The sequence below is a fragment of the Hippoglossus stenolepis genome, chromosome 9, assembly GCF_022539355.2.
Source record: "Hippoglossus stenolepis isolate QCI-W04-F060 chromosome 9, HSTE1.2, whole genome shotgun sequence".
Classification (NCBI taxonomy): Eukaryota; Metazoa; Chordata; class Actinopteri; order Pleuronectiformes; family Pleuronectidae; genus Hippoglossus; species Hippoglossus stenolepis.
In genome coordinates, this window is record NC_061491.1 from 22,205,598 (window position 1) to 22,229,898 (window position 24,301).

At 40.4% G+C, this 24,301-nt stretch overlaps 5 protein-coding genes across 5 annotated transcripts; 3 read left to right on the forward strand and 2 right to left on the reverse strand.

Annotated features, from left to right (window-relative positions):
* Nucleotides 1-6,299: 6,299 nt before the first annotated feature.
* On the forward strand, nucleotides 6,300-7,190 carry LOC124852489. Its single transcript, XM_047341486.1, has one exon. It carries the CDS (start codon nucleotides 6,300-6,302, stop codon nucleotides 7,188-7,190), a length of 891 nt encoding a protein of 296 aa, XP_047197442.1.
* Nucleotides 7,191-11,066: 3,876 nt separating this feature from the next.
* LOC118115210 (adenosine receptor A2b-like) lies at nucleotides 11,067-11,936 on the reverse strand. Its single transcript, XM_035166224.2, has one exon. It carries the CDS (start codon nucleotides 11,934-11,936, stop codon nucleotides 11,067-11,069), a length of 870 nt encoding a protein of 289 aa, XP_035022115.2.
* A 1,432-nt stretch (nucleotides 11,937-13,368) lies between these two features.
* LOC124852387 (G-protein coupled receptor 15-like) lies at nucleotides 13,369-14,430 on the forward strand. The gene is made up of 2 exons (XM_047341279.1): nucleotides 13,369-14,231; nucleotides 14,394-14,430. Exons 1-2 carry the CDS (start codon nucleotides 13,369-13,371, stop codon nucleotides 14,428-14,430), a joined length of 900 nt encoding a protein of 299 aa, XP_047197235.1.
* A 1,745-nt stretch (nucleotides 14,431-16,175) lies between these two features.
* Nucleotides 16,176-17,066, forward strand: LOC124852488 (G-protein coupled receptor 183-like). Its single transcript, XM_047341485.1, has one exon. It carries the CDS (start codon nucleotides 16,176-16,178, stop codon nucleotides 17,064-17,066), a length of 891 nt encoding a protein of 296 aa, XP_047197441.1.
* A 4,131-nt stretch (nucleotides 17,067-21,197) lies between these two features.
* On the reverse strand, nucleotides 21,198-22,067 carry LOC118115211 (D(1)-like dopamine receptor). The gene has a single exon (XM_035166225.1). The coding sequence runs from the start codon at nucleotides 22,065-22,067 to the stop codon at nucleotides 21,198-21,200; it is 870 nt and encodes a 289-aa protein (XP_035022116.1).
* Between the last annotated feature and the right edge of the window lie 2,234 nt (nucleotides 22,068-24,301).

Below are 24,301 nucleotides of genomic sequence, written 5' to 3' on the forward strand. Positions count from 1 at the left end.
GGGTTGAGATCTGGTGACTGCGCTGGCCACTCCATTACAGACAGCATACCAGCTGCCTGCTTCTTCCCTAAATAGTTCTTGTATAATTTGGAGGTGTGCTTTGGGTCATTGTCCTGTTGTAGGAGGAAATTGGCTCCAATCAAGCGCTGTCCACAGGGTATGGCATGGCGTTGCAAAATGGAGTGATAGCCTTCCTTATTTAAAATCCCTTTTACCTTGTACAAATCTCCCACTTTACCAGCACCAAAGCAGCCCCAGACCATCACATTACCTCCACCATGCTTGACAGATGGCGTCAGGCACTCTTCCAGCATCTTTTCACCTGTTCTGCGTCTCACAAATGTTCTTCTGTGTGATCCAAACACCTCAAACTTTGATTCGTCTGTCCATAACACTTTTTTCCAATCTTCCTCTGTCCAATGTCTGTGTTCTTTTGCCCATATCAATCTTTTCTTTTTATTGGCCAGTCTCAGATATGGCTTTTTCTTTGCCACTCTGCCTAGAAGGCCAGCATCCCGGAGTTGCCTCTTCACGGTAGTCGTTGACACTGGCGTTTTGCGGGTACCATTTAAAGAAGCTGCCAGTTGAGGACCTGTGAGGCGTCTATTTCTCAAACTAGAGACTCTAATATACTTGCTGTCTTCTTGCTGAGTTGTGCACTGGGGCCTCCCACTTCTCTTTCTACTCTGGTTAGAGCCTGTTTGTGCTGTTCTCTGAAGGGAGTAGTACACACCGTTGTAGGAAAATTTCAGTTTCTTCGCAATTTCTCGCATGGAATAGCCTTCATTTCTAAGAACAAGAATAGACTGGCGAGTTTCACATGAAAGTTCTCTTTTTCTGGCCCTTTTGAGAGTATAATCGAACCCACAAATGTGATGCTCCAGATACTCAACTAGCTCAAAGGAAGGCCAGTTTTATAGCTTCTCTCACCAGCAAAACAGTTTTCAGCTGTGCTAACATAATTGCACAAGGGTTTTCAAGGGTTTTCAAGGGTTTTCTAATCATCCATTAGTCTTCTAAGGCGATTAGCAAACACAATGTACCATTAGAACACTGGAGTGATAGTTGCTGGAAATGGGCCTCTATACACCTATGGAGATATTTCATTAAAAACCAGACGTTTCCACCTAGAATAGTCATTTACCACATTAACAATGTATAGAGTGTATTTCTGATTAATTTAATGTTATCTTCATTGAAAAAAACAGTGCTTTTCTTTGAAAAATAAGGAAATTTCTAAGTGACCCCAAACTTTTGAACGGTAGTGTATATATAAGTTTATCAATACACCTTATTACCCCCCTGCAGACTCAGCCCCGGATGTTTTACTTTGCAGCTGACCCCCACCTGGTCAACAAGTGACATAACAGGCTAAAAAATAACAACAGTCTGCAAATAGAGTAAATTCATCTTTATTATTTTCAGTTTATATTATCATTACATTTTATAGTCCTGACATAACAATTCATATTTGAAAGAACATATACATCTCAATAAAACTAAATTTATATTATTTTTCAGGTTCTGCTAAACAAGTCTGGAACAGTCTGGTTCTTTTATTTATTGTCTCTCTTTCATAAGGACGACCTGGTCAAGAATAGCAGCAAGTTCCAACAGTAGAAGTAATTAACAAACAGATTAATAACATTAAAACTTGATCATATTAAACACTTGCACATTAGATATTTTACCAGAGTTTTAAACTTGTTGAACACTAGAAGGTTTTGAAGCTGAAAATCAATCTGTAACTTATCCCGTGTTAGGTGCCAAAAACCTGAAAGTTATATTTCCTAATTCAGTAATTTCTTAATGTGATCACAGTTGAGGGCCACTCCTGCCTCTTTGTGTTCGACTGCTACTTCAACAGCTAAACAAACAAACTGCCAACAACATGTGTTAACTGTTTAAAGTGTTTATATTCAGACAAACTGACTTTTTACCAGCGGTAAACTTGATTCATTAATGTCTTATTTTTAGGAAATTTCTCAAGGTCTTAGAAAATAAGTGTGTGTTTACCAAGTTATGAGTGGATTACACTTTTATACATTCATATTGTAAATGCTGCATATTGAATACTGAACAGAAACTGAATTGAGAATTTACAGACATAAAACACTTGTAACGCTGGTGTGAGGGAAAAAAGAATCATATCCAAAATCCATAAACCTTATTTGGTGCAACATTAGTGAGACATCCATAGAGAAACAAGGGGTCATTGCTCCCTCTAGTGGTTGAAACTGAATTTGATCAGGTGTTCATAAGGGAAATAGAGAAGGTTTATGTCGAACATATTTGTTAAGAAACTGTTCAAGATTTTAAAAAAACATCATTGACAACCTTTAATTTTTTATTTAATTGTGTAATATTACAAATAACAATTACTCCATATTATACATGTTCATTTTCAGCCTCATTTCCATCAGTTATTTGTGGAATAACATCTGTAATTTCTTCACTGTGATTTGACAACACATGAAACATGAAGGTGTTAAATACAGTTTATGGATGTGCCGAGTGCCTGATGAAACATTTCCAACATCTCCCATGAAACCCACGAGACTGGAAGAGATGGGAAAAGACGTTTTAAACAATTTCAAGTTTCAATTAATTATTGTCAGAAAAATAAGCACTTAGGATATTTGTCTTGCTGTTTTATGGCATTAAAAAAACCGAGAGCCCAGGGATTTAAAGGAAGATCTAACAAAAAAGAACATTTCAACACGTAAAGGCATAACGTACAAAACATGCAATATGTATTATACTCCATCTACAATATGTGATAACTCTTAAACATTCGGAGGGACATTCAGATCACTGCAGTGCCTTTACGCACATAAATGAAACAATAAAAGTTAGTTTTCTGCAACATCTGTAAAGTGATTCAAGCTGTGATCAGATGTTTACGTGGAGCCAGATGTGAGCATCATGACACACATCTGCAGGCAGCCCCCTCACCAGCCTCTCTTACCTCCTCCTGCAGCAGGGCCTCCACACCTTGGTGAGCAGCGTGGCTCTGAGCGGGGAGCAGCCGCAGATGTACAGGATGGGGGTGAGGGCAGCGTTCACTCGGGGTAAAATACGCATAGGGTCGGTGCCCTCATTCTTAAAGGTGAAACACACTGAGCCAGAAAAGTTACAGACTATAACATGACATAAGAGTGGAAGCCACGTCGCCAGAAAGAACATAGCCACCACCAGTATGAGATACACCGAGGAGCGCTTGGTGTCCCTCTCCACGGAGGGTGGCTCCTTCTCCAGCTGGAACCTGGCTATGATGAACAGCCTGATGTTCAGTCCTATCATTATAATCACTGTGAAGATGTTGCCCACAAACGTGGCAATGCTCATGATCTGTCTGGCCACGCCGAGTGGGACCAGGTTATTCAAGGCCACGAAGAAGTAGCCGTAGAGCCAGTACCAGCAGATGACCACCACGGTTCTGTTACGCGTCATGCGGCGCAAGTATTGGAAAGGTGACACCACAGCGTGGTACCTGTCGGCCTGCGCGGCCAGGACGGCCATGTAGGACAGACCTAAAAATATGGGCGCGACTAAATATGTTCTCGTAGGGGAGTCGAAGTCGTCCTTCACATCCAGGACCCCCACATAGTAATAAGACACGCCGGTGCAGATGTCACTGAAGCAGGTGCTCAGCATGTACATGAAGCGGTTCTCGCTGCGCAGAGCCCTGTTCAGCAGTATGGAGACACACACGGACATGTTGAGGAAGATGATGCTGAAAGCCAAGGAAACACTGAAGAGAAACATCAACACATTGCCAAAGCTGTTGAGGGGCAGAGCTAGAGACAGGCCCTGCAGGCTGCTGTTACTCATCGGTGCAGAGAACACACATGTGTGCAGCCGAAGAGTTCAGGTCTTCAGTGACGAGTGGCAGCAGCAGAGCCACTGAGACCTGACAACTGAGAGGGTTTACTTCTGCTCTGGTTTAAGAAGCACAGTCAAGATACGCTCACGTCCACCTGTGGCTGTAATTCCCTGGACATCAGGTCACCAAGTGAAGTAACAGGCTTAAAAACAACAACAGCCTGCAATTAGAATACATGACTAATTATCATTTTCAGTTTGTATTATCATTACGTTTTATAGTCCTGATATTGAAAAGAACATATAGAACTAAATAAAACTAAACTAAACTGATTTTTCAGGTTTTGCAAAACAAGTCTGACTCTTTTTTTTATTTCCTCACAAACAGATTCATAACATAAAAAACTTGGTCATATTAAACAAATATACAATTTGACCAGAGTTTTAAACTTGTTCAACACTAGAAGGTTTTGAAGCTGAAAATCAGTCTGTAACCCATTCCATGTGTTAGGTGCCAAAAACCTGAAAGTTTATTTTGTTAATCCATAAAACACATTTGGTGCAGTTAGTAGTAGTATTAGTAGTATTAGTTAGTAGTTAATAGTTTTTTTTGTCCACCTTTGCACATCTTGTTTCCGGTTGCACTACTGTCTTGTACAGTCTAACTCTAATTGCACATAATATGTTTATTTTGGTAGTTTCTTGCATTCTGTTGATAATTGTCTTTGTATCTGTGTATGTACACTGAGCACAATTTAACCCGAGTCATGTTCCTAGTATCTTGTACACAAACATGGCAAATAAAGCTGATTCTGATCATCTAACAGTGGTCAGTGACTTCACGGCTGGCACAGGTGAAAAAGGGAGGACTCAAATAGAACTGGGTCTCATTACACTGTGTCCGTAAGCCCCGACATTCAAATACGACTCGAAATGGTGTCATTTACACAACGTTTTTGTTTCCTGTTGTTTCTATACGTTTGAAAGTCCCTCTTACTTCAATTGTTTTGGATTTGGCTGAAACACTCTTTGCCCTGAGACTCCTAACGTGTTTTGTGGACTCAAACATATCACCCACCCCTCCATCGGCCCAGTGGTGAGTAGATAAGTTAATTACATTTTTTGGGGTGAACTATCCCTTTAATGCTTATCTTCATTTATAATGTGATGGTATTAACCAGCCGCAGGTTCAGCACCATGGCTCGGACAGCTCCACTGATACCGGCAGGTTCAGGACCTCGGTCAGCTCCGTGTTGTTGTTGATAAATAAAACTGACTAATTACACACACTACACGAGCCATGGTGGCTGCAGTGTTTAACTAGTGTGGGCTACGCCTCCAACAATAATGAAGACAATATTTAACTTCTATAGCTACCTTCTACAATTCAAGAGAAATGAAACTCAAAGAGAAATGGGATATCTATGATCATCAGCCAATCTATCACTGTCTCCCTCCTATCCATCATCACATCCCTGAACTTCATCATGGAAAGTGTGAGGTCTGCACGAAGTAAACATTGACTTTAAAACAGGAGGGCATCTCAATATAGGGTTAAACTTCTGGTCATTTGACCATTTCTTCCCAATGTCACTTCAGCACCCCATGCTGTCTGTGATATTGCTTGATGTTCTAAAATCATACCTTTTAAAGATAAAATCAGTCGACGATATTATAGTTTTCATATCGGAGAAATTTCTATTCGCTGTGCAAGTGGATTTCTTGTCTCAGTAAAGCACTTATATCAATTTAGCGTTTTCTTGGAATTAAAGTCATGACGCCTCTATTCTCTCATGTGTGACGTGTTGACCTGCTGTTTGTAAATCCCTTCTCATGAGGCCGTTTCCTCACCACAAAGGGATTATGTATAGTATGTGTCGACGTATAGCTGCGTTGTAATATATAACATTATCTCAAGCTGGAAAAGTCATTATGATGGAAAACTAAGAAGTGTCTGCATTTAGATTATGCACTGTTCAAACTATACATAAAATAATTTTGATAAACTGGGTTCAGTCGGTGAATCACCAGAAAACAATGAGTGATTAGTGACCAATGATGATTTCTATACAACTGATAAGATAAATGAATAATGAATCATAAGCTCTTCACTGTCAATCTATGTATTTGTGGCGAGCAGAAGAAAAGTAAAAGCATGTTGGCTTGTGGAAGTTTGGGGGAAATATTGTGTGATAATTATTTTTGTCAATTTAACAAAGAGGCGTTTTTAATGAACATGGGTCTATCTGCAAGTTAATGTTAAAACTGAATTACAATTAAAGAAAAACTGAAACACAAAATTCTGACTTTTTGCAGTTTTAAATGATAAAATGTCTTTAAGATAATAAAATGTTGGGGGAAATAAAAGCTTAATGATTGACATGAGGAGTGGCATTAGGTCATTCCTCATGGGGACACTTTGTTATCACCTGTACAATATAAAGACAAATAAACGAGGCAGCTTTACAGAAACCATGCTCCTCTCCAACCTCACACCCCCCGTGACAGGAGCGGTGCTTCGTCTCTCTGTGGACTTTAACAGTCCTGTCGATTACCTCATCTTTATCTTTCAGATCTTATTCGCCACGGCCGCGGTTCTTTTAGCTGGGCCGGTGGTCATCAGCATTTTGTGCACCAGAGCGCTGCGGCTGCAGAACAGGTTCATTTTCATGCTGAACACCAGCATCTGTGACACGCTGGTGGGGCTGTCAGTGTACTACCTGGGTCTGTTCGATGTGCAGGAGGGCTTCCCGTCCAGAAACGGGACTTATCACGTGTTACCGTCCCTGCTCGGGGTGAACATTATGACCTTTTTATTCGCGCAGTTCGATCGATATTTTGCCGTGTGCCACCCCTTCGCGTACACGCGCTTTGTCACCCGGGGTGTGATCATCTCCACAAACGTGTACTGCTGGTTCCACGTCTTCGTGCTGCTGCTCATTCAAAATTTCCTGCCTCTCTCCAAAGCTGTGCAGGTGTACGTCTTCAGCATCGTCACCTTGCAGTTCATCGTGCTCACCAAGGTGGTCATGACCATCAAACTGTACGTGATAGCCAGGTACCAGCTGGAGAAAGACCCCCCCAGCGCAGAGAGAGAAAACAACAAGGAGTCTCTGAGAATCATCATCTTTGTTGTCATTAGCTTCTTGGTGTTGTGGTGCCCCTCCTTTGTCAACATCGTGCTCAGACTGATAGTGGGGCGAGGGCTCGTGTTTAGGAACGAGGCCACCAATCTGTTCGCCATCATGGCCCGTCTGAACGCCGTGTGCACACCGGCCGTGTACCTGTGGGGGAGCCCGGCTCTGAGGGAGGCCACGGTGCGGACGGTGTGGGGCAGAGTGTGTCCTCGATGCAGGAGGAGGTAAGAGGGTCAAAAGGAAAAAGGTGATATTCGCTTCTGTGAGGAGTGAACGTGCAGTGAAGCAGATGTTGATGCGTCTCTTTCTCAGGGTTGTCCCCAGTCCTGTGAAGGGAACCAGTAAAGGGAGGCCGACCAAGATTCACTGACTGTGAAAAGGTGAGATAAGCGAGGACTGATCCAGCTAAAATAAAAAATGTCAATGTAACTACAAATGAATAAATGTGTATAATTGTGTTATTATTTATCTCTTTATCTCAGTTTATTGACTCTGACAGGTTCCCGGTCATGAACTGCAGCTTTCTCATATATTCAGGCCTTGTTGATGTTAATGTTAATTGTTACAGACGCCCTTGGAATTCGTAATGTTTTTTATCTTCCAATACGAAAAAAATAATTAATGAATAAAGCCAAACCCTCATTCAAGAGAAAAGGGTGTGGTTTTTATGTTTGACTTAGTTTTTTAGTCCATCAGTTTGCTGGCTCACTTTAATAGTTGTTATAGCTTTATATAATATATAATATTAAGTTTAATTAGTCACTAATTCAACAATATTATTCATCTTTGATTCTTAGTTTATTTATTTTCAGCCTCCATGAGTACAGAAAACTTCCCTCACCATAAAACGTTTAAGCATGAATATACTATAATCTGGATACTGAGCTGATTATGTTCAATGGTGTGATGAAACTGACTCATATATATATATATATATATATATATATATCTTGTTGTCCATTTGTGTAAATATTTCCAGATTGTCCTTGATGTGGTTTGATATTTGTGTTAATATGTTAAATTACGTTTCTATCCTGATTTTTTTAGTTCACGCAGGAAGAACTTCAGTAGATGCCTCCTATGGATTAATGACACCACAGCGCCTTCTGGTGGCATTTTGGATCAAATACAACTCAAACGAGTAATAAAAGCTCTTGTAAATAAAATACTATCAATAGGTGATATTATATTCTATTCTATATTTGTCAAGTTGTCTCCCAGGTTATCAGGTTCATACTTTCCAACAAAATTGCATATGTTTTAGCAAAGGAAGAATGTTATGCTTTGTTTATTATAGTATTATTATAATAACATTATTTATATATTTCTGCTGCCTCGGGACGAGGACGTTTTTTTTATATGACAGCACAATAAAAGCTGAATAAAAGCCTAAAGAAGGGAAAGAATTTACCATGTGACTTTAGTGGAAGTTTAACTTTGACACTGGACTTCTGCACGAGGCTGGTGTTTGTATGTTAGGAGAAAAAAGGCTGGTGACTCCACAGCTGATCTTACATATAAAACAATCATTTCACTTCACCACTTCAGCCTAAACATCACTCTTCTACAACATCACACACTCGGTGACAGGAAGAGACACTGATGACTATTTAATCTTTATATTCCAGATTTTATTCCCTGCAACTGTTGCACTACACATTCAAAACAGGTTTATTTTCATGGTGAAAACTTGTACCATCAGATTTGTGCTAGGATGTTTATGAGCCAGGCCTGGCCGCTCTAACTTCAGACTAGATTTATCTCTTTCACTTCTGCAGTGTGCATCCCTCACCCATTTATATAATTCATGATATGCTGAAGCATGGGCTACATGGATCAATAAAGTTACCAACCTACTAACATTAGCAATCTGTTACAAGCATAGACAAAGAACTAATCAAAAATATTCAGAAGCCTCAGTGTGGAAAATTCAATGCGACACCTGATCTTTCCCCTGTGGAAAACTGAGTGTGAAGTTTTACAAATGTGAACCTAAGAAAGCAAACAAATGAAGGTCTGTTCTGCAAAAAGTTTCATTTTAGATTTATTTACCATAAGAAAAGGAATGTACATTGATTATCAGTTTTATCCTGTTAAAGTTCATGCAGATGAACAGAAATTATTTACATCTGTACAGTGAGACGACATTCCCAGTATATTGTATTGTGAATAAAGCAGACGCAGTCATGAATAGTTTCTTTCCCTCAGAGGAAAATCAAACCACCAACACTATTAGACCTGGCAGAAGAGACGGGTGCTGTGTAAGTGTTGTATTAATGCATAATAAAGTTTCCAGTCTCACTAGTAACAAACAGATCATGTGAACAAAGGTTTCTGGAGACCGAGCTACTGGAAGACACTCAGTCATGATCACCAACTGTTCAAACTCTAAGTCAAAGCATCACTGTTTCTCATCCCATCAACCTCAGACTAGTCAGTTGAGTTGCTGAGGATCCAAGGAAGTGCATAGTTGACTGTACAGTGTTGTGGATGAATATTTGTCAAGAAAATAAAAATACAGACATGAATTAATCTATTTAAACCCGAAATCATACTTGTGACTGATTGTGTCACATACACTGTGACACTAAGCACTCAGGCCCTGCACACAGGCACATTATGACATAACAATTCAGATTTGAAAGAACATATACATCTCAATAAAACTAAATTTATATTATTTTTCAGGTTCTGCTAAACAAGTCTGGAACAGTCTGGTTCTTTTATTTATTGTCTCTCTTTCATAAGGACGACCTGGTCAAGAATAGCAGCAAGTTCCAACAGTAGAAGTAATTAACAAACAGATTAATAACATTAAAACTTGATCATATTAAACACTTGCACATTAGATATTTTACCAGAGTTTTAAACTTGTTGAACACTAGAAGGTTTTGAAGCTGAAAATCAATCTGTAACTTATCCCGTGTTAGGTGCCAAAAACCTGAAAGTTATATTTCCTAATTCAGTAATTTCTTAATGTGATCACAGTTGAGGGCCACTCCTGCCTCTTTGTGTTCGACTGCTACTTCAACAGCTAAACAAACAAACTGCCAACAACATGTGTTAACTGTTTAAAGTGTTTATATTCAGACAAACTGACTTTTTACCAGCGGTAAACTTGATTCATTAATGTCTTATTTTTAGGAAATTTCTCAAGGTCTTAGAAAATAAGTGTGTTTACCAAGTTATGAGTGGATTACACTTTTACTTTCACTTTGAACAGAAACTGAATTGAGAATTTACAGACATAAAACACTTGTAACGCTGGTGTGTGGGAAAAAAGAATCATATCCAAAATCCATAAACCTTATTTGGTGCAACATTAGTGAGACATCCATAGAGAAACAAGGGGTCATTGCTCCCTCTAGTGGTTGAAACTGAATTTGATCAGGTGTTCATAAGGGAAATAGAGAAGGTTTATGTCGAACATATTTGTTAAGAAACTGTTCAAGATTTTTAAAAAACATCATTGACAACCTTTAATTTTTTATTTAATTGTGTAATATTACAAATAACAATTACTCCATATTATACATGTTCATTTTCAGCCTCATTTCCATCAGTTATTTGTGGAATAACATCTGTAATTTCTTCACTGTGATTTGACAACACATGAAACATGAAGGTGTTAAATACAGTTTATGGATGTGCCGAGTGCCTGATGAAACATTTCCAACATCTCCCATGAAACCCACGAGACTGGAAGAGATGGGAAAAGACGTTTTAAACAATTTCAAGTTTCAATTAATTATTGTCAGAAAAATAAGCACTTAGGATATTTGTCTTGCTGTTTTATAGCATTAAAAAAACCGAGAGCCCAGGGATTTAAAGGAAGATCTAACAAAAAAGAACATTTCAACACGTAAAGGCATAACGTACAAAACATGCAATATGTATTATACTCCATCTACAATATGTGATAACTCTTAAACATTCGGAGGGACATTCAGATCACTGCAGTGCCTTTACGCACATAAATGAAACAATAAAAGTTAGTTTTCTGCAACATCTGTAAAGTGATTCAAGCTGTGATCAGATGTTTACGTGGAGCCAGATGTGAGCATCATGACACACATCTGCAGGCAGCCCCCTCACCAGCCTCTCTTACCTCCTCCTGCAGCAGGGCCTCCACACCTTGGTGAGCAGCGTGGCTCTGAGCGGGGAGCAGCCGCAGATGTACAGGATGGGGGTGAGGGCAGCGTTCACTCGGGGTAAAATACGCATAGGGTCGGTGCCCTCATTCTTAAAGGTGAAACACACTGAGCCAGATAAGTTACAGACTATAACATGACATAAGAGTGGAAGCCACGTCATCAGAAAGAACATAGCCACCACCAGTATGAGATACACCGAGGAGCGCTTGGTGTCCCTCTCCACGGAGGGTGGCTCCTTCTCCAGCTGGAACTTGGCTATGATGAACAGCCTGATGTTCAGTCCTATCATTATAATCACTGTGAAGATGTTGCCCACAAACGTGGCAATGCTCATGATCTTTCTGGCCACGCCGAGTGGGACCAGGTTATTCACGGCCACGATGAGGAAGGCGTAGAGCCAGTACCCGCAGATGACCATCACGGTTCTGTTACGCGTCATGCGGCGCAAGTATTGGAAAGGTGACACCACAGCGTGGTACCTGTCGGCCTGCGCGGCCAGGATGGCCATGTAGGACAGACCTAAAAATATGGGCGCGACTAAATATGTTCTCGTAGGGGAGTCGAAGTTGTCCTTCACATCCAGGACCCCCACATAGTAATAAGACACGCCGGTGCAGATGTCACTGAAGCAGGTGCTCAGCATGTACATGAAGCGGTTCTCGCTGCGCAGAGCCCTGTTCAGCAGTATGGAGACACACACGGACATGTTGAGGAAGATGATGCTGAAAGCCAAGGAAACACTGAAGAGAAACATCAACACATTGCCAAAGCTGTTGAGGGGCAGAGCTAGAGACAGGCCCTGCAGGCTGCTGTTACTCATCGGTGCAGAGAACATGTGTGCACAGAGTTCAGGTCTTCAGTGACGAGTGGCAGCAGCAGAGCCACTGACACCTGACAACTGAGAGGGTTTACTTCTGCTCTGGTTTAAGAAGCACAGTCAAGATACGCTCAGAGTTTTAAACTTGTTCAACACTAGAAGGTTTTGAAGCTGAAAATCAGTCTGTAACCCATTCCATGTGTTAGGTGCCAAAAACCTGAAAGTTTATTTTGTTAATCCATAAAACACATTTTGTGCATCATTAGTTAGACATCAATAAAGCCTAAAAATGAACTTGATCAGGTGTTCATGGAAGAAATAGAGAAGATTTATGTCCATATTTGTTGTAGCATCTTTGCAGTATACTGCACTTTTGTCCTCTGGTCACAGTTAGTAGTAGTATTAGTAGTATTAGTTAGTAGTTAATAGTTTTTTTTGTCTGCCCGAGTCATGTTCCTAGTATCTCGTACACAAACATGGCAAATAAAGCTGATTCTGATCATCTAACAGTCGTCAGTGACTTCCATGCTGGCACAGGTGAAAAAGGGAGGACTCAAACAGAACTGGGTCTCATTACACTGTTTAGCCCTGTTTCTACACGGCAAAAACAAACACGGCCTGTGTCCTGGACAAAACTAGGATGAGGATGGTGTTGATTTGCACATTTGGAAAAATCTGTATATGAATCCCCTATAAACATTATAGGGAATTCATATACAGCGTTTTTGGTTCTGTTTTATTTATTTTTCAAAATAACCAATGTTACAAACTAAAACTTTGAAAGTCATGACTCCAGCATTATTATTCTACACTTTTAACTTTTACAGTGGCTTTTTGAGGTGAGGAGAAGAGTGTGGTCTGGGGATGACTTCAGTCGCGTTTATCTACAGGTCACAGCTCTTTCGTTGCCTTTTGATTCTGAGGGTTTGACGGTCGTGCACATTGTAGTGTTAAATATAGGCCACATGAACATATACATTTCCAATAAAACTCATTAGATGTTGCAGTTAAATTAAAAAGAAACGTAATATTCAGGAGATAATGCTGGATTAGTCGGTTGGAATAAAACACCATTTCTGTTGAACAAGGTTTACCCTGAATGAGAGGCATGAAAGTGTTGAACAAAAAGTGATAGAAACTTGATAAAGGTTTTCCAGGGTGATGGACACCTCACGCTTCAGGTGAGAGGGAATTCATTTTAGGTAGAGGGTCGCAGAATAACCCAACATCCCCATGTTTTCACCATCACCATGCACGAGGGTCTTCAAATGACAAGGCATCATTCAGACCTGTTGTTTTTATACAACATATCATTTGTTTATGCTAAAGCCTCTGCCCTCTAGAGATCAGGAGGTGTGCGTCTACTCCATAGGATCCATCCAGGATGTGGCCTTTATAAGTGTCACGCGTGCTCTTCCTCTGGTGGAGCACCAGGATGCTCCTTAACGCCACCGTCCCTCTGTCGGTGGACTTCAACACTCCGGAGGACTTCCTCATCTTCATCTTCCACATTGTGTTCGCCACCAGCGCGGCGCTGGTCGCCGGCTCGGTGGTGATCGGGATCTCCTGCACCCGGTCTCTGCGAGGCCAGAACCGCTTCATATTCATGCTGAACACGAGCATCAGTGACACGCTGACCGGCTTCTCGGTCTACTACCTCGGCCTCTTCGACGTCCAGGAGGGCTACCCCTCCAGGAACGGCACGTTTTACATCTTGCCCTCATTCCTCGGTGTAAATGTGTTGACCTTCCTGTTCGCTCAGTTTGATCGTTACCTCGCTGTGTGTCATCCATTCTTTTATAACCGCTTCATAAGCAGGTACTTTGTCATTGGCATCTGCGCATTTTGTTGGATTTACACCTACTCCATCCTCACTGTGCAGAGCATGGTGCCAATTTCAACAGCGGCTCAGATTAACGCATTCGGTGTAATGACTCTGCAGATTATAGTTGTGGTCAAACTGCTGATGACTGTTAAATTATACATCATCGCCAGGAACCACCTGGTGAGAGAGGCGCCCAGCGCGGACATAGAGAACAAGAAGGAGTCGCTGCGCATCATTGTGTTTGTGGTGATTTGCTTCTTGGCGCTGTGGTGTCCGTCATTCGTGAATATCATTGTCAGACAGTTGACCAGGGGAGGTCTGAGGTTCAGGAACGAGGCCACCAACCTGTTCGCCATCTTGGCTCGACTGAACGCACTGGTCACCCCGGCTCTGTACATCTGGGGCAGCCCGGCGCTGCGGGGGGCCGTGTGGGTTACTGTGTGGCGGAGGATCTGCCCCGGGCGGAGGGCGAGGTCGGTCTCAACACAGTCAATTTAAAATGTCACTGTTTGAGTGTGAGACATTTTACTTTTGTCCAATTTAGTGTGTAACTAATAATATTGTTATATCTTCTATGTGAAACACTGACTGCAGCCCTCTCTTTCTCTCCACCCTCACCTCCTGTCTCTTTTCAGAATTGGTTTTACTATTGATGGAGTGACAAACAAATGACAACGAAGCTGAATCTGCATCATCATCATCAGGAGGTTTCATAAGGAGACGGACTAAATGACCAGAGCACGGGTCTAATATGTCATGTTTTTGATTTTGAATTAACGTGAGTCCTTAATCATCACAAATTGAATGATTTCCCCCTTTTTTTAAAGAGTGCACAGTTTTAGAAAATGGACTATGTGGTGTGTGAAGTGAGGTATGAAATCAAAGGTGAAAGACTGATTTGAAAATGGTATAATGTATTTTCTGGGAAAATCCATTACAGACATGGGCCAAGGTCACTATACGTCTGTCATTTGATGGTGTCATCCAAGTGTCCGTAAGCCCCGACATTCAAATACGACTCGAAATGGTGTCATTTACACAACGTTTTTGTTTCCTGTTGTTTCTATACGTTTGAAAAAGTGGTCACCTCTTACTTCAATTGTTTTGGATTTGGCTGAAACACTCTTTGCCCCTGAGACTCCTAACATGTTTTGTGGACTCAAACATATCACCCACCCCTCCATCGGCCCAGTGGTGAGTAGATAAGTTAATTACATTTTTTGGGGTGAACTATCCCTTTAATGCTTATCTTCATTTATAATGTGATGGTATTAACCAGCCGCAGGTTCAGCACCATGGCTCGGACAGCTCCACTGATACCGGCAGGTTCAGGACCTCGGTCAGCTCCGTGTTGTTGTTGATAAATAAAACTGACTAATTACCCCCACACACTACACGAGCCATGGTGGCTGCAGTGTTTAACTAGTGTGGGCTACGCCTCCAACAATAATGAAGACAATATTTAACTTCTATAGCTACCTTCTACAATTCAAGAGAAATGAAACTCAAAGAGAAATGGGATATCTATGATCATCAGCCAATCTATCACTGTCTCCCTCCTATCCATCATCACATCCCTGAACTTCATCATGGAAAGTGTGAGGTCTGCACGAAGTAAACATTGACTTTAAAACAGGAGGGCATCGCTGTGCAAGTGGATTTCTTGTCTCAGTAAAGCACTTATATCAATTTAGCGTTTTTCTTGGAATTAAAGTCATGACGCCTCTATTCTCTCATGTGTGACGTGTTGACCTGCTGTTTGTAAATCCCTTCTCATGAGGCCGTTTCCTCACCACAAAGGGGATTATGTATAGTATGTGTCGACGTATAGCTGCGTTGTAATATATAACATTATCTCAAGCTGGAAAAGTCATTATGATGGAAAACTAAGAAGTGTCTGCATTTAGATTATGCACTGTTCAAACTATACATAAAATAATTTTGATAAACTGGGTTCAGTCGGTGAATCACCAGAAAACAATGAGTGATTAGTGACCAATGATGATTTCTATACAACTGATAAGATAAATGAATAATGAATCATAAGCTCTTCACTGTCAATCTATGTATTTGTGGCGAGCAGAAGAAAAGTAAAAGCATGTTGGCTTGTGGAAGTTTGGGGGAAATATTGTGTGATAATTATTTTTGTCAATTTAACAAAGAGGCGTTTTTAATGAACATGGGTCTATCTGCAAGTTAATGTTAAAACTGAATTACAATTAAAGAAAAACTGAAACACAAAATTCTGACTTTTTGCAGTTTTAAATGATAAAATGTCTTTAAGATAATAAAATGTTGGGGGAAATAAAAGCTTAATGATTGACATGAGGAGTGGCATTAGGTCATTCCTCATGGGGACACTTTGTTATCACCTGTACAATATAAAGACAAATAAACGAGGCAGCTTTACAGAAACCATGCTCCTCTCCAACCTCACACCCCCCGTGACAGGAGCGGTGCTTCGTCTCTCTGTGGACTTTAACAGTCCTGTCGATTACCTCATCTTTATCTTTCAGATCTTATTCGCCACGGCCGCGGTTCTTTTAGCTGGGCCGGTGGTCATCAGCATTTTGTGCACCAGAGCGCTGCGGCTGCAGAACAGGTTCATTTTCATGCTGAACACCAGCATCTGTGACACGCTGGTGGGGCTGTCAGTGTACTACCTGGGTCTGTTCGATGTGCAGGAGGGCTTCCCGTCCAGAAACGGGACTTATCACGTGTTACCGTCCCTGCTCGGGGTGAACATTATGACCTTTTTATTCGCGCAGTTCGATCGATATTTTGCCGTGTGCCACCCCTTCGCGTACACGCGCTTTGTCACCCGGGGTGTGATCATCTCCATAAACGTGTACTGCTGGTTCCAAGTCTACGTGCAGCTGCTCATTCAAAATTTCCTGCCTCTCTCCAAAGCTGTGCAGGTGTACGTCTTCGGCATCGTCAGCTTGCAGGTCATCGTGCTCACCAAGGTGGTCATGACCATCAAACTGTACGTGATAGCCAGGTACCAGCTGGAGAAAGACCCCCCCAGCGCAGAGAGAGAAAACAACAAGGAGTCTCTGAGAATCATCATCTTTGTTGTCATTAGCTTCTTGGTGTTGTGGTGCCCCTCCTTTGTCAACATCGTGCTCAGACTGATAGTGGGGCGAGGGCTCGTGTTTAGGAACGAGGCCACCAATCTGTTCGCCATCATGGCCCGTCTGAACGCCGTGTGCACACCGGCCGTGTACCTGTGGGGGAGCCCGGCTCTGAGGGAGGCCACGGTGCGGACGGTGTGGGGCAGAGTGTGTCCTCGATGCAGGAGGAGGTAAGAGGGTCAAAAGGAAAAAGGTGATATTCGCTTCTGTGAGGAGTGAACGTGCAGTGAAGCAGATGTTGATGCGTCTCTTTCTCAGGGTTGTCCCCAGTCCTGTGAAGGGAACCAGTAAAGGGAGGCCGACCAAGATTCACTGACTGTGAAAAGGTGAGATAAGCGAGGACTGATCCAGCTAAAATAAAAAATGTCAATGTAACTACAAATGAATAAATGTGTATAATTGTGTTATTATTTATGTCTTTATCTCAGTTTATTGACTCTGACAGGTTCCCGGTCATGAACTGCAGCTTTCTCATATATTCATGCCTTGTTGATGTTAATGTTAATTGTTACAGACGCCCTTGGAATTCGTAATGTTTTTTATCTTCCAATACGAAAAAAATAATTAATGAATAAAGCCAAACCCTCATTCAAGAGAAAAGGGTGTGGTTTTTATGTTTAACTTAGTTTTTTAGTCCATCAGTTTGCTGGTTTACATTAATAGTTGTTACAGCTTTATATAATATATAATATCAAGTTTAATTAGTCACTAATTCAACAATATTATTCATCTTCAATTTACATTATTATTATTAGTAGTAGTATTTATTAATTTATTTTCAGCCTCCATGAGTACAGAAAACTTCCCTCACCATAAAACGTTTAAGCATAAATATACTATAATCTGGATACTGAGCTGATTATGTTCAATGGTGTGATGAAACTGACCTCATATATATATATATATATATATATATAATAACCTATATAATAACATTAGCTTACTGATGTGACGGCAGATCCTGGTGCTGAAGTTAAGTTAAATTCAAGTGTCTCTTATTTGAAATGAGTTTTGGGTTCAAATCACTATTTCACCAAAGAAGATTTACGTCTTACAAGCAAATGATGACGAGTTTGAAACCAGCTTTTTGATCCTTGGTCCAGAACATTGCAGTAAAATATCTTGTTGTCCATTTGTGTAAATATTTCCAGATTGTCCTTGATTTGGTTTGATATTTGTGTAAATGTGTTAAATTACGTTTCTATCCTGATATTTTTTAGTTCACGCAGGAAGAACTTCAGTAGATGCCTCCTATGGATTAATGACACCACAGCGCCTTCTGGTGGCATTTTGGATCAAATACAACTCAAACGAGTAATAAAAGCTCTTGTAAATAAAATACTATTAATATGTGATATTCTATTCTATTATATATTTTTCAAGTTGTCTCCCTAGTTATCAGGTTCATACTTTCCAACAACATTGCATGTGTTTTATCAAAGGAAGAATATTAGCTTTGTTCATTATAGTATTATTATAATAACATTATTTATATATTTCTGCTGCATCAGGACGAGGACGTTTTTTTTATATGACAGCACAATAAAAGCTGAATAAAAGCCTAAAGAAGGGAAAGAATTTACCATGTGACTTTAGTGGAAGTTTAACTTTGACACTGGACTTCTGCACGAGGCTGGTGTTTGTATGTTAGGAGAAAAAAGGCTGGTGACTCCACAGCTGATCTTACATATAAAACAATCATTTCACTTCACCACTTCAGCCTAAACATCACTCTTCTACAACATCACACACTCGGTGACAGGAAGAGACACTGATGACTATTTAATCTTTATATTCCAGATTTTATTCCCTGCAACTGTTGCACTACACATTCAAAACAGGTTTATTTTCATGGTGAAAACTTGTACCATCAGATTTGTGCTAGGATGTTTATGAGCCAGGCTTGGCCGCTCTAACTTCAGACTAGATTTATCTCTTTCACTTCTGCAGTGTGCATCCCTCACCCATTTATATAATTCATGATATGCTGAAGCATGGGCTACATGGATCAATAAAGTTACCAACCTATTAACATTAGCAATCTGTTACAAGCATAGACAAAGAACAACTAATCAAAAATATTCAGAAGCCTCAGTGTGGAAAATTCAATGCGACACCTGATCTTTCCCCTGTGGAAAACTGAGTGTGAAGTTTTACAAATGTGAACCGCAAGAAAGCAAACAAATGAAGGTCTGTTCTGCAAAAAGTTTCATTTTAGATTTATTTACCATAAGAAAAGGAATGTACATTGATTATCAGTTTTATCCTGTTAAAGTTCATGCAGATGAACAGAAATTATTTACATCTGTACAGTGAGACGACATTCCCAGTATATTGTATTGTGAATAAAGCAGACGCAGTCATGAATAGTTTCTTTCCCTCAGAGGAAAATCAAACCACCAACACTATTAGACCTGGCAGAAGAGACGGGTGCTGTGTAAGTGTTGTATTAATGCATAATAAAGTTTCCAGTCTCACTAGTAACAAACAGATCATGTGAACAAAGGTTTCTGGAGACCGAGCTACTGGAAGACACTCAGTCATGATCACCAACTGTTCAAACTCTAAGTCAAAGCATCACTGTTTCTCATCCCATCAACCTCAGACTAGTCAGTTGAGTTGCTGAGGATCCAAGGAAGTGCATAGTTGACTGTACAGTGTTGTGGATGAATATTTGTCAAGAAAATAAAAATACAGACATGAATTAATCTATTTAAACCATAAATCATACTTGTGACTGATTGTGTCACAGACACTGTGACACTAAGCAATCAGGCCCTGCTCACAGGCACATTATGACATAACAATTCAGATTTGAAAGAACATATACATCTCAATAAAACTAAATTTATATAATTTTTCAGGTTCTGCTAAACAAGTCTGGAACAGTCTGGTTCTTTTATTTATTTTCTCTCTTTCATAAGGACGACCTGGCCAAGAATAGCAGCAAGTTCCAACAGTAGAAGTAATTAACAAACAGATTAATAACATTAAAACTTGATCATATTAAACACTTGCACATTAGATATTTTACCAGAGTTTTAAACTTGTTGAACACTAGAAGGTTTTGAAGCTGAAAATCAATCTGTAACTTATCCCGTGTTAGGTGCCAAAAACCTGAAAGTTAAATTTCCTAATTCAGTAATTTCTTAATGTGATCACAGTTGAGGGCCACTCCTGCCTCTTTGTGTTCGACTGCTACTTCAACAGCTAAACAAACAAACTGCCAACAACATGTGTTAACTGTTTAAAGTGTTTATATTCAGACAAACTGACTTTTTACCAGCGGTAAACTTGTTTCATTAATGTCTTATTTTTAGGAAATTTCTCAAGGTCTTAGAAAATAAGTGTGTTTACCAAGTTATGAGTGGATTACACTTTTATACATTCATATTGTAAATGCTGCATATTGAATACTGAACAGAAACTGAATTGAGAATTTACAGACATAAAACACTTGTAACGCTGGTGTGAGGGAAAAAAGAATCATATCCAAAATCCATAAACCTTATTTGGTGCAACATTAGTGAGACATCCATAGAGAAACAAGGGGTCATTGCTCCCTCTAGTGGTTGAAACTGAATTTGATCAGGTGTTCATAAGGGAAATAGAGAAGGTTTATGTCGAACATATTTGTTAAGAAACTATTCAAGATTTTTAAAAAACATCAATGACAACCTTTCATTTTTTATTTATATGTGTAATATTACAAATAACAATTACTCCATATTATACATGTTCATTTTCAGCCTCATTTCCATCAGTTATTTGTGGAATAACATCTGTAATTTGTTCACTGTGATTTGACAACACATGAAACATGAAGGTGTTAAATACAGTTTATGGATCTGCCGAGTGCCTGATGAAACATTTCCAACATCTCCCATGAAACCCACGAGACTGGAAGAGATGGGAAAAGACGTTTTAAACAATTTCAAGTTTCAATGAATTATTGTCAGAAAAATAATTACTTAGGATATTTGTCTTGCTGTTTTATGGCATTAAAAAAACCGAGAGCCCAGGGATTTAAAGGAAGATCTAACAAAAAAGAAAATTTCAACACATAAAGGCATAACGTACAAAACATGCAATATGTATTATACTCCATCTACAATATGTGATAACTCTTAGTCATTCGGAGGGACATTCAGATCACTGCAGTGCCTTTACGCACATAAATGAAACAATAAAAGTTAGTTTTCTGCAACATCTGTAAAGTGATTCAAGCTGTGATCAGATGTTTACGTGGAGCCAGATGTGAGCATCATGACACACATCTGCAGGCAGCCCCCTCACCAGCCTCTCTTACCTCCTCCTGCAGCAGGGCCTCCACACCTTGGTGAGCAGCGTGGCTCTGAGCGGGGAGCAGCCGCAGATGTACAGGATGGGGGTGAGGGCAGCGTTCACTCGGGGTAAAATACGCAGAGGGTCGGTGCCCTCATTCTTAAAGATGTAACACACCGAGTCAGATAAGTTACAGACTACAACATGACATAAAAGTGGAAGCCACATCGCCAGAAAGAACATAACCACCACCAGTATGAGATACACCGAGGAGCGCTTGGTGTCCCTCTCCACGGAGGGTGGCTCCTTCTCCAGCTGGAACCTGGCTATGATGAACAGCCTGATGTTCAGTCCTATCATTATAATCACTGTGAAGATGTTGCTCACAAACGTGCCAATGCCAATGAAATTTCTGGCCACGCCGACTGGGACCAGGTTATTCACGGCCACGATGAGGAAGGCGTAGAGCCAGTACCCGCAGATGACCACCACGGTTCTGTTGCGCGTCATGCGGCGCAAGTATTGGAAAGGTGACACCACAGCGTGGTACCTGTCGGCCTGCGCGGCCAGGACGGCCATGTAGGACAGACCTAAAAATGTGGGCACGACTAAATATGTTCTCGTAGGGGAGTCGAAGTTGTCCTTCACATCCAGGACCCCCACATAGTAATAAGACACGCCGGTGCAGATGTCACTGAAGCAGGTGCTCAGCATGTACATGAAGCGGTTCTCGCTGCGCAGAGCCCTGTTCAGCAGTATGGAGACACACACGGACATGTTGAGGAAGATGATGCTGAAAGCCAAGGAAACACTGAAGAGAAACATCAACACATTGCCAAAGCTGGTGAGGGGCAGAGCTAGAGACAGGCCCTGCAGGCTGCTGTTACTCATCGGTGCAGAGAACACACATGTGTGCAGCCGAAGAGTTCAGGTCTTCAGTGACGAGTGGCAGCAGCAGAGCCACTGAGACCTGACAACTGAGAGGGTTTACTTCTGCTCTGGTTTAAGAAGCACAGTCAAGATACGCTCACGTCCACCTGTGGCTGTAATTCCCTGGACATCAGGTCACCAAGTGAAGTAACAGGCTTAAAAACAACAACAGCCTGCAATTACAATACATGACTAATTATCATTTTCAGTTTGTATTATCATTACATTTTATAGTCCTGATATTGAAAAGAACATATAGAACTAAATAAAACTAAACTAAACTGATTTTTCAGGTTTTGCAAAACAAGTCTGACTCTTTTTTTTATTTCCTCACAAACAGATTCATAACATAAAAAACTTGGTCATATTAAACAAATATACAATTTTACCAGAGTTTTAAACTTGTTCAACACTAGAAGGTTTTGAAGCTGAAAATCAGTCTGTAACCCATTCCATGTGTTAGGTGCCAAAAACCTGAAAGTTTATTTTGTTAATCCATAAAACACATTTGGTGCATCATTAGTTAGACATCAATAAAGCCTAAAAATGAACTTGATCAGGTGTTCATGGAAGAAATAGAGAAGGTTTATGTCCATATTTGTTGTAGCATCTTTGCAGTATACTGCACTTTTCTCCTCTGGTCACAGTTAGTAGTAGTATTAGTAGTATTAGTTAGTAGTTAATAGTTTTTTTTGTCCACCTTTGCACATCTTGTTTCCGGTTGCACTACTGTCTTGTACAGTCTAACTCTAATTGCACATAATATGTTTATTTTGGTAGTTTCTTGCATTCTGTTGATAATTGTCTTTGTATCTGTGTATGTACACTGAGCACAATTTAACCCGAGTCATGTTCCTAGTATCTTGTACACAAACATGGCAAATAAAGCTGATTCTGATCATCTAACAGTGGTCAGTGACTTCACGGCTGGCACAGGTGAAAAAGGGAGGACTCAAATAGAACTGGGTCTCATTACACTGTGTCCGTAAGCCCCGACATTCAAATACGACTCGAAATGGTGTCATTTACACAACGTTTTTGTTTCCTGTTGTTTCTATACGTTTGAAAAAGTGGTCACCTCTTACTTCAATTGTTTTGGATTTGGCTGAAACACTCTTTGCCCCTGAGACTCCTAACGTGTTTTGTGGACTCAAACATATCACCCACCCCTCCATCGGCCCAGTGGTGAGTAGATAAGTTAATTACATTTTTTGGGGTGAACTATCCCTTTAATGCTTATCTTCATTTATAATGTGATGGTATTAACCAGCCACAGGTTCAGCACCATGGCTCGGACAGCTCCACTGATACCGGCAGGTTCAGGACCTCGGTCAGCTCCGTGTTGTTGTTGATAAATAAAACTGACTAATTACCCCCACACACTACACGAGCCATGGTGGCTGCAGTGTTTAACTAGTGGGCTACGCCTCCAACAATAATGAAGACAATATTTAACTTCTATAGCTACCTTCTACAATTCAAGAGAAATGAAACTCAAAGAGAAATGGGATATCTATGATCATCAGCCAATCTATCACTGTCTCCCTCCTATCCATCATCACATCCCTGAACTTCATCATGGAAAGTGTGAGGTCTGCACGAAGTAAACATTGACTTTAAAACAGGAGGGCATCTCTGTGTGGGTTAAGCTTCTGCAGTCTAGCCCACGAGCTTATTTTTACTTCCCAATGTCATCGCACCTTGCTCGCGTCTGTGATATTGTGATATTCTAAAATCATGCACTTTTAAGATAAAATCGGTCAGCGATATTATATTAGTTTTTCATATCAATTTCTATTCGCTGTGCAAGTGGATTTCTTGTCTCAGTAAAGCACTTATATCAATTTAGCGTTTTTCTTGGAATTAAAGTCATGACGCCTCTATTCTCTCATGTGTGACGTGTTGACCTGCTGTTTGTAAATCCCTTCTCATGAGGCCGTTTCCTCACCACAAAGGGGATTATGTATAGTATGTGTCGACGTATAGCTGCGTTGTAATATATAACATTATCTCAAGCTGGAAAAGTCATTATGATGGAAAACTAAGAAGTGTCTGCATTTAGATTATGCACTGTTCAAACTATACATAAAATAATTTTGATAAACTGGGTTCAGTCGGTGAATCACCAGAAAACAATGAGTGATTAGTGACCAATGATGATTTCTATACAACTGATAAGATAAATGAATAATGAA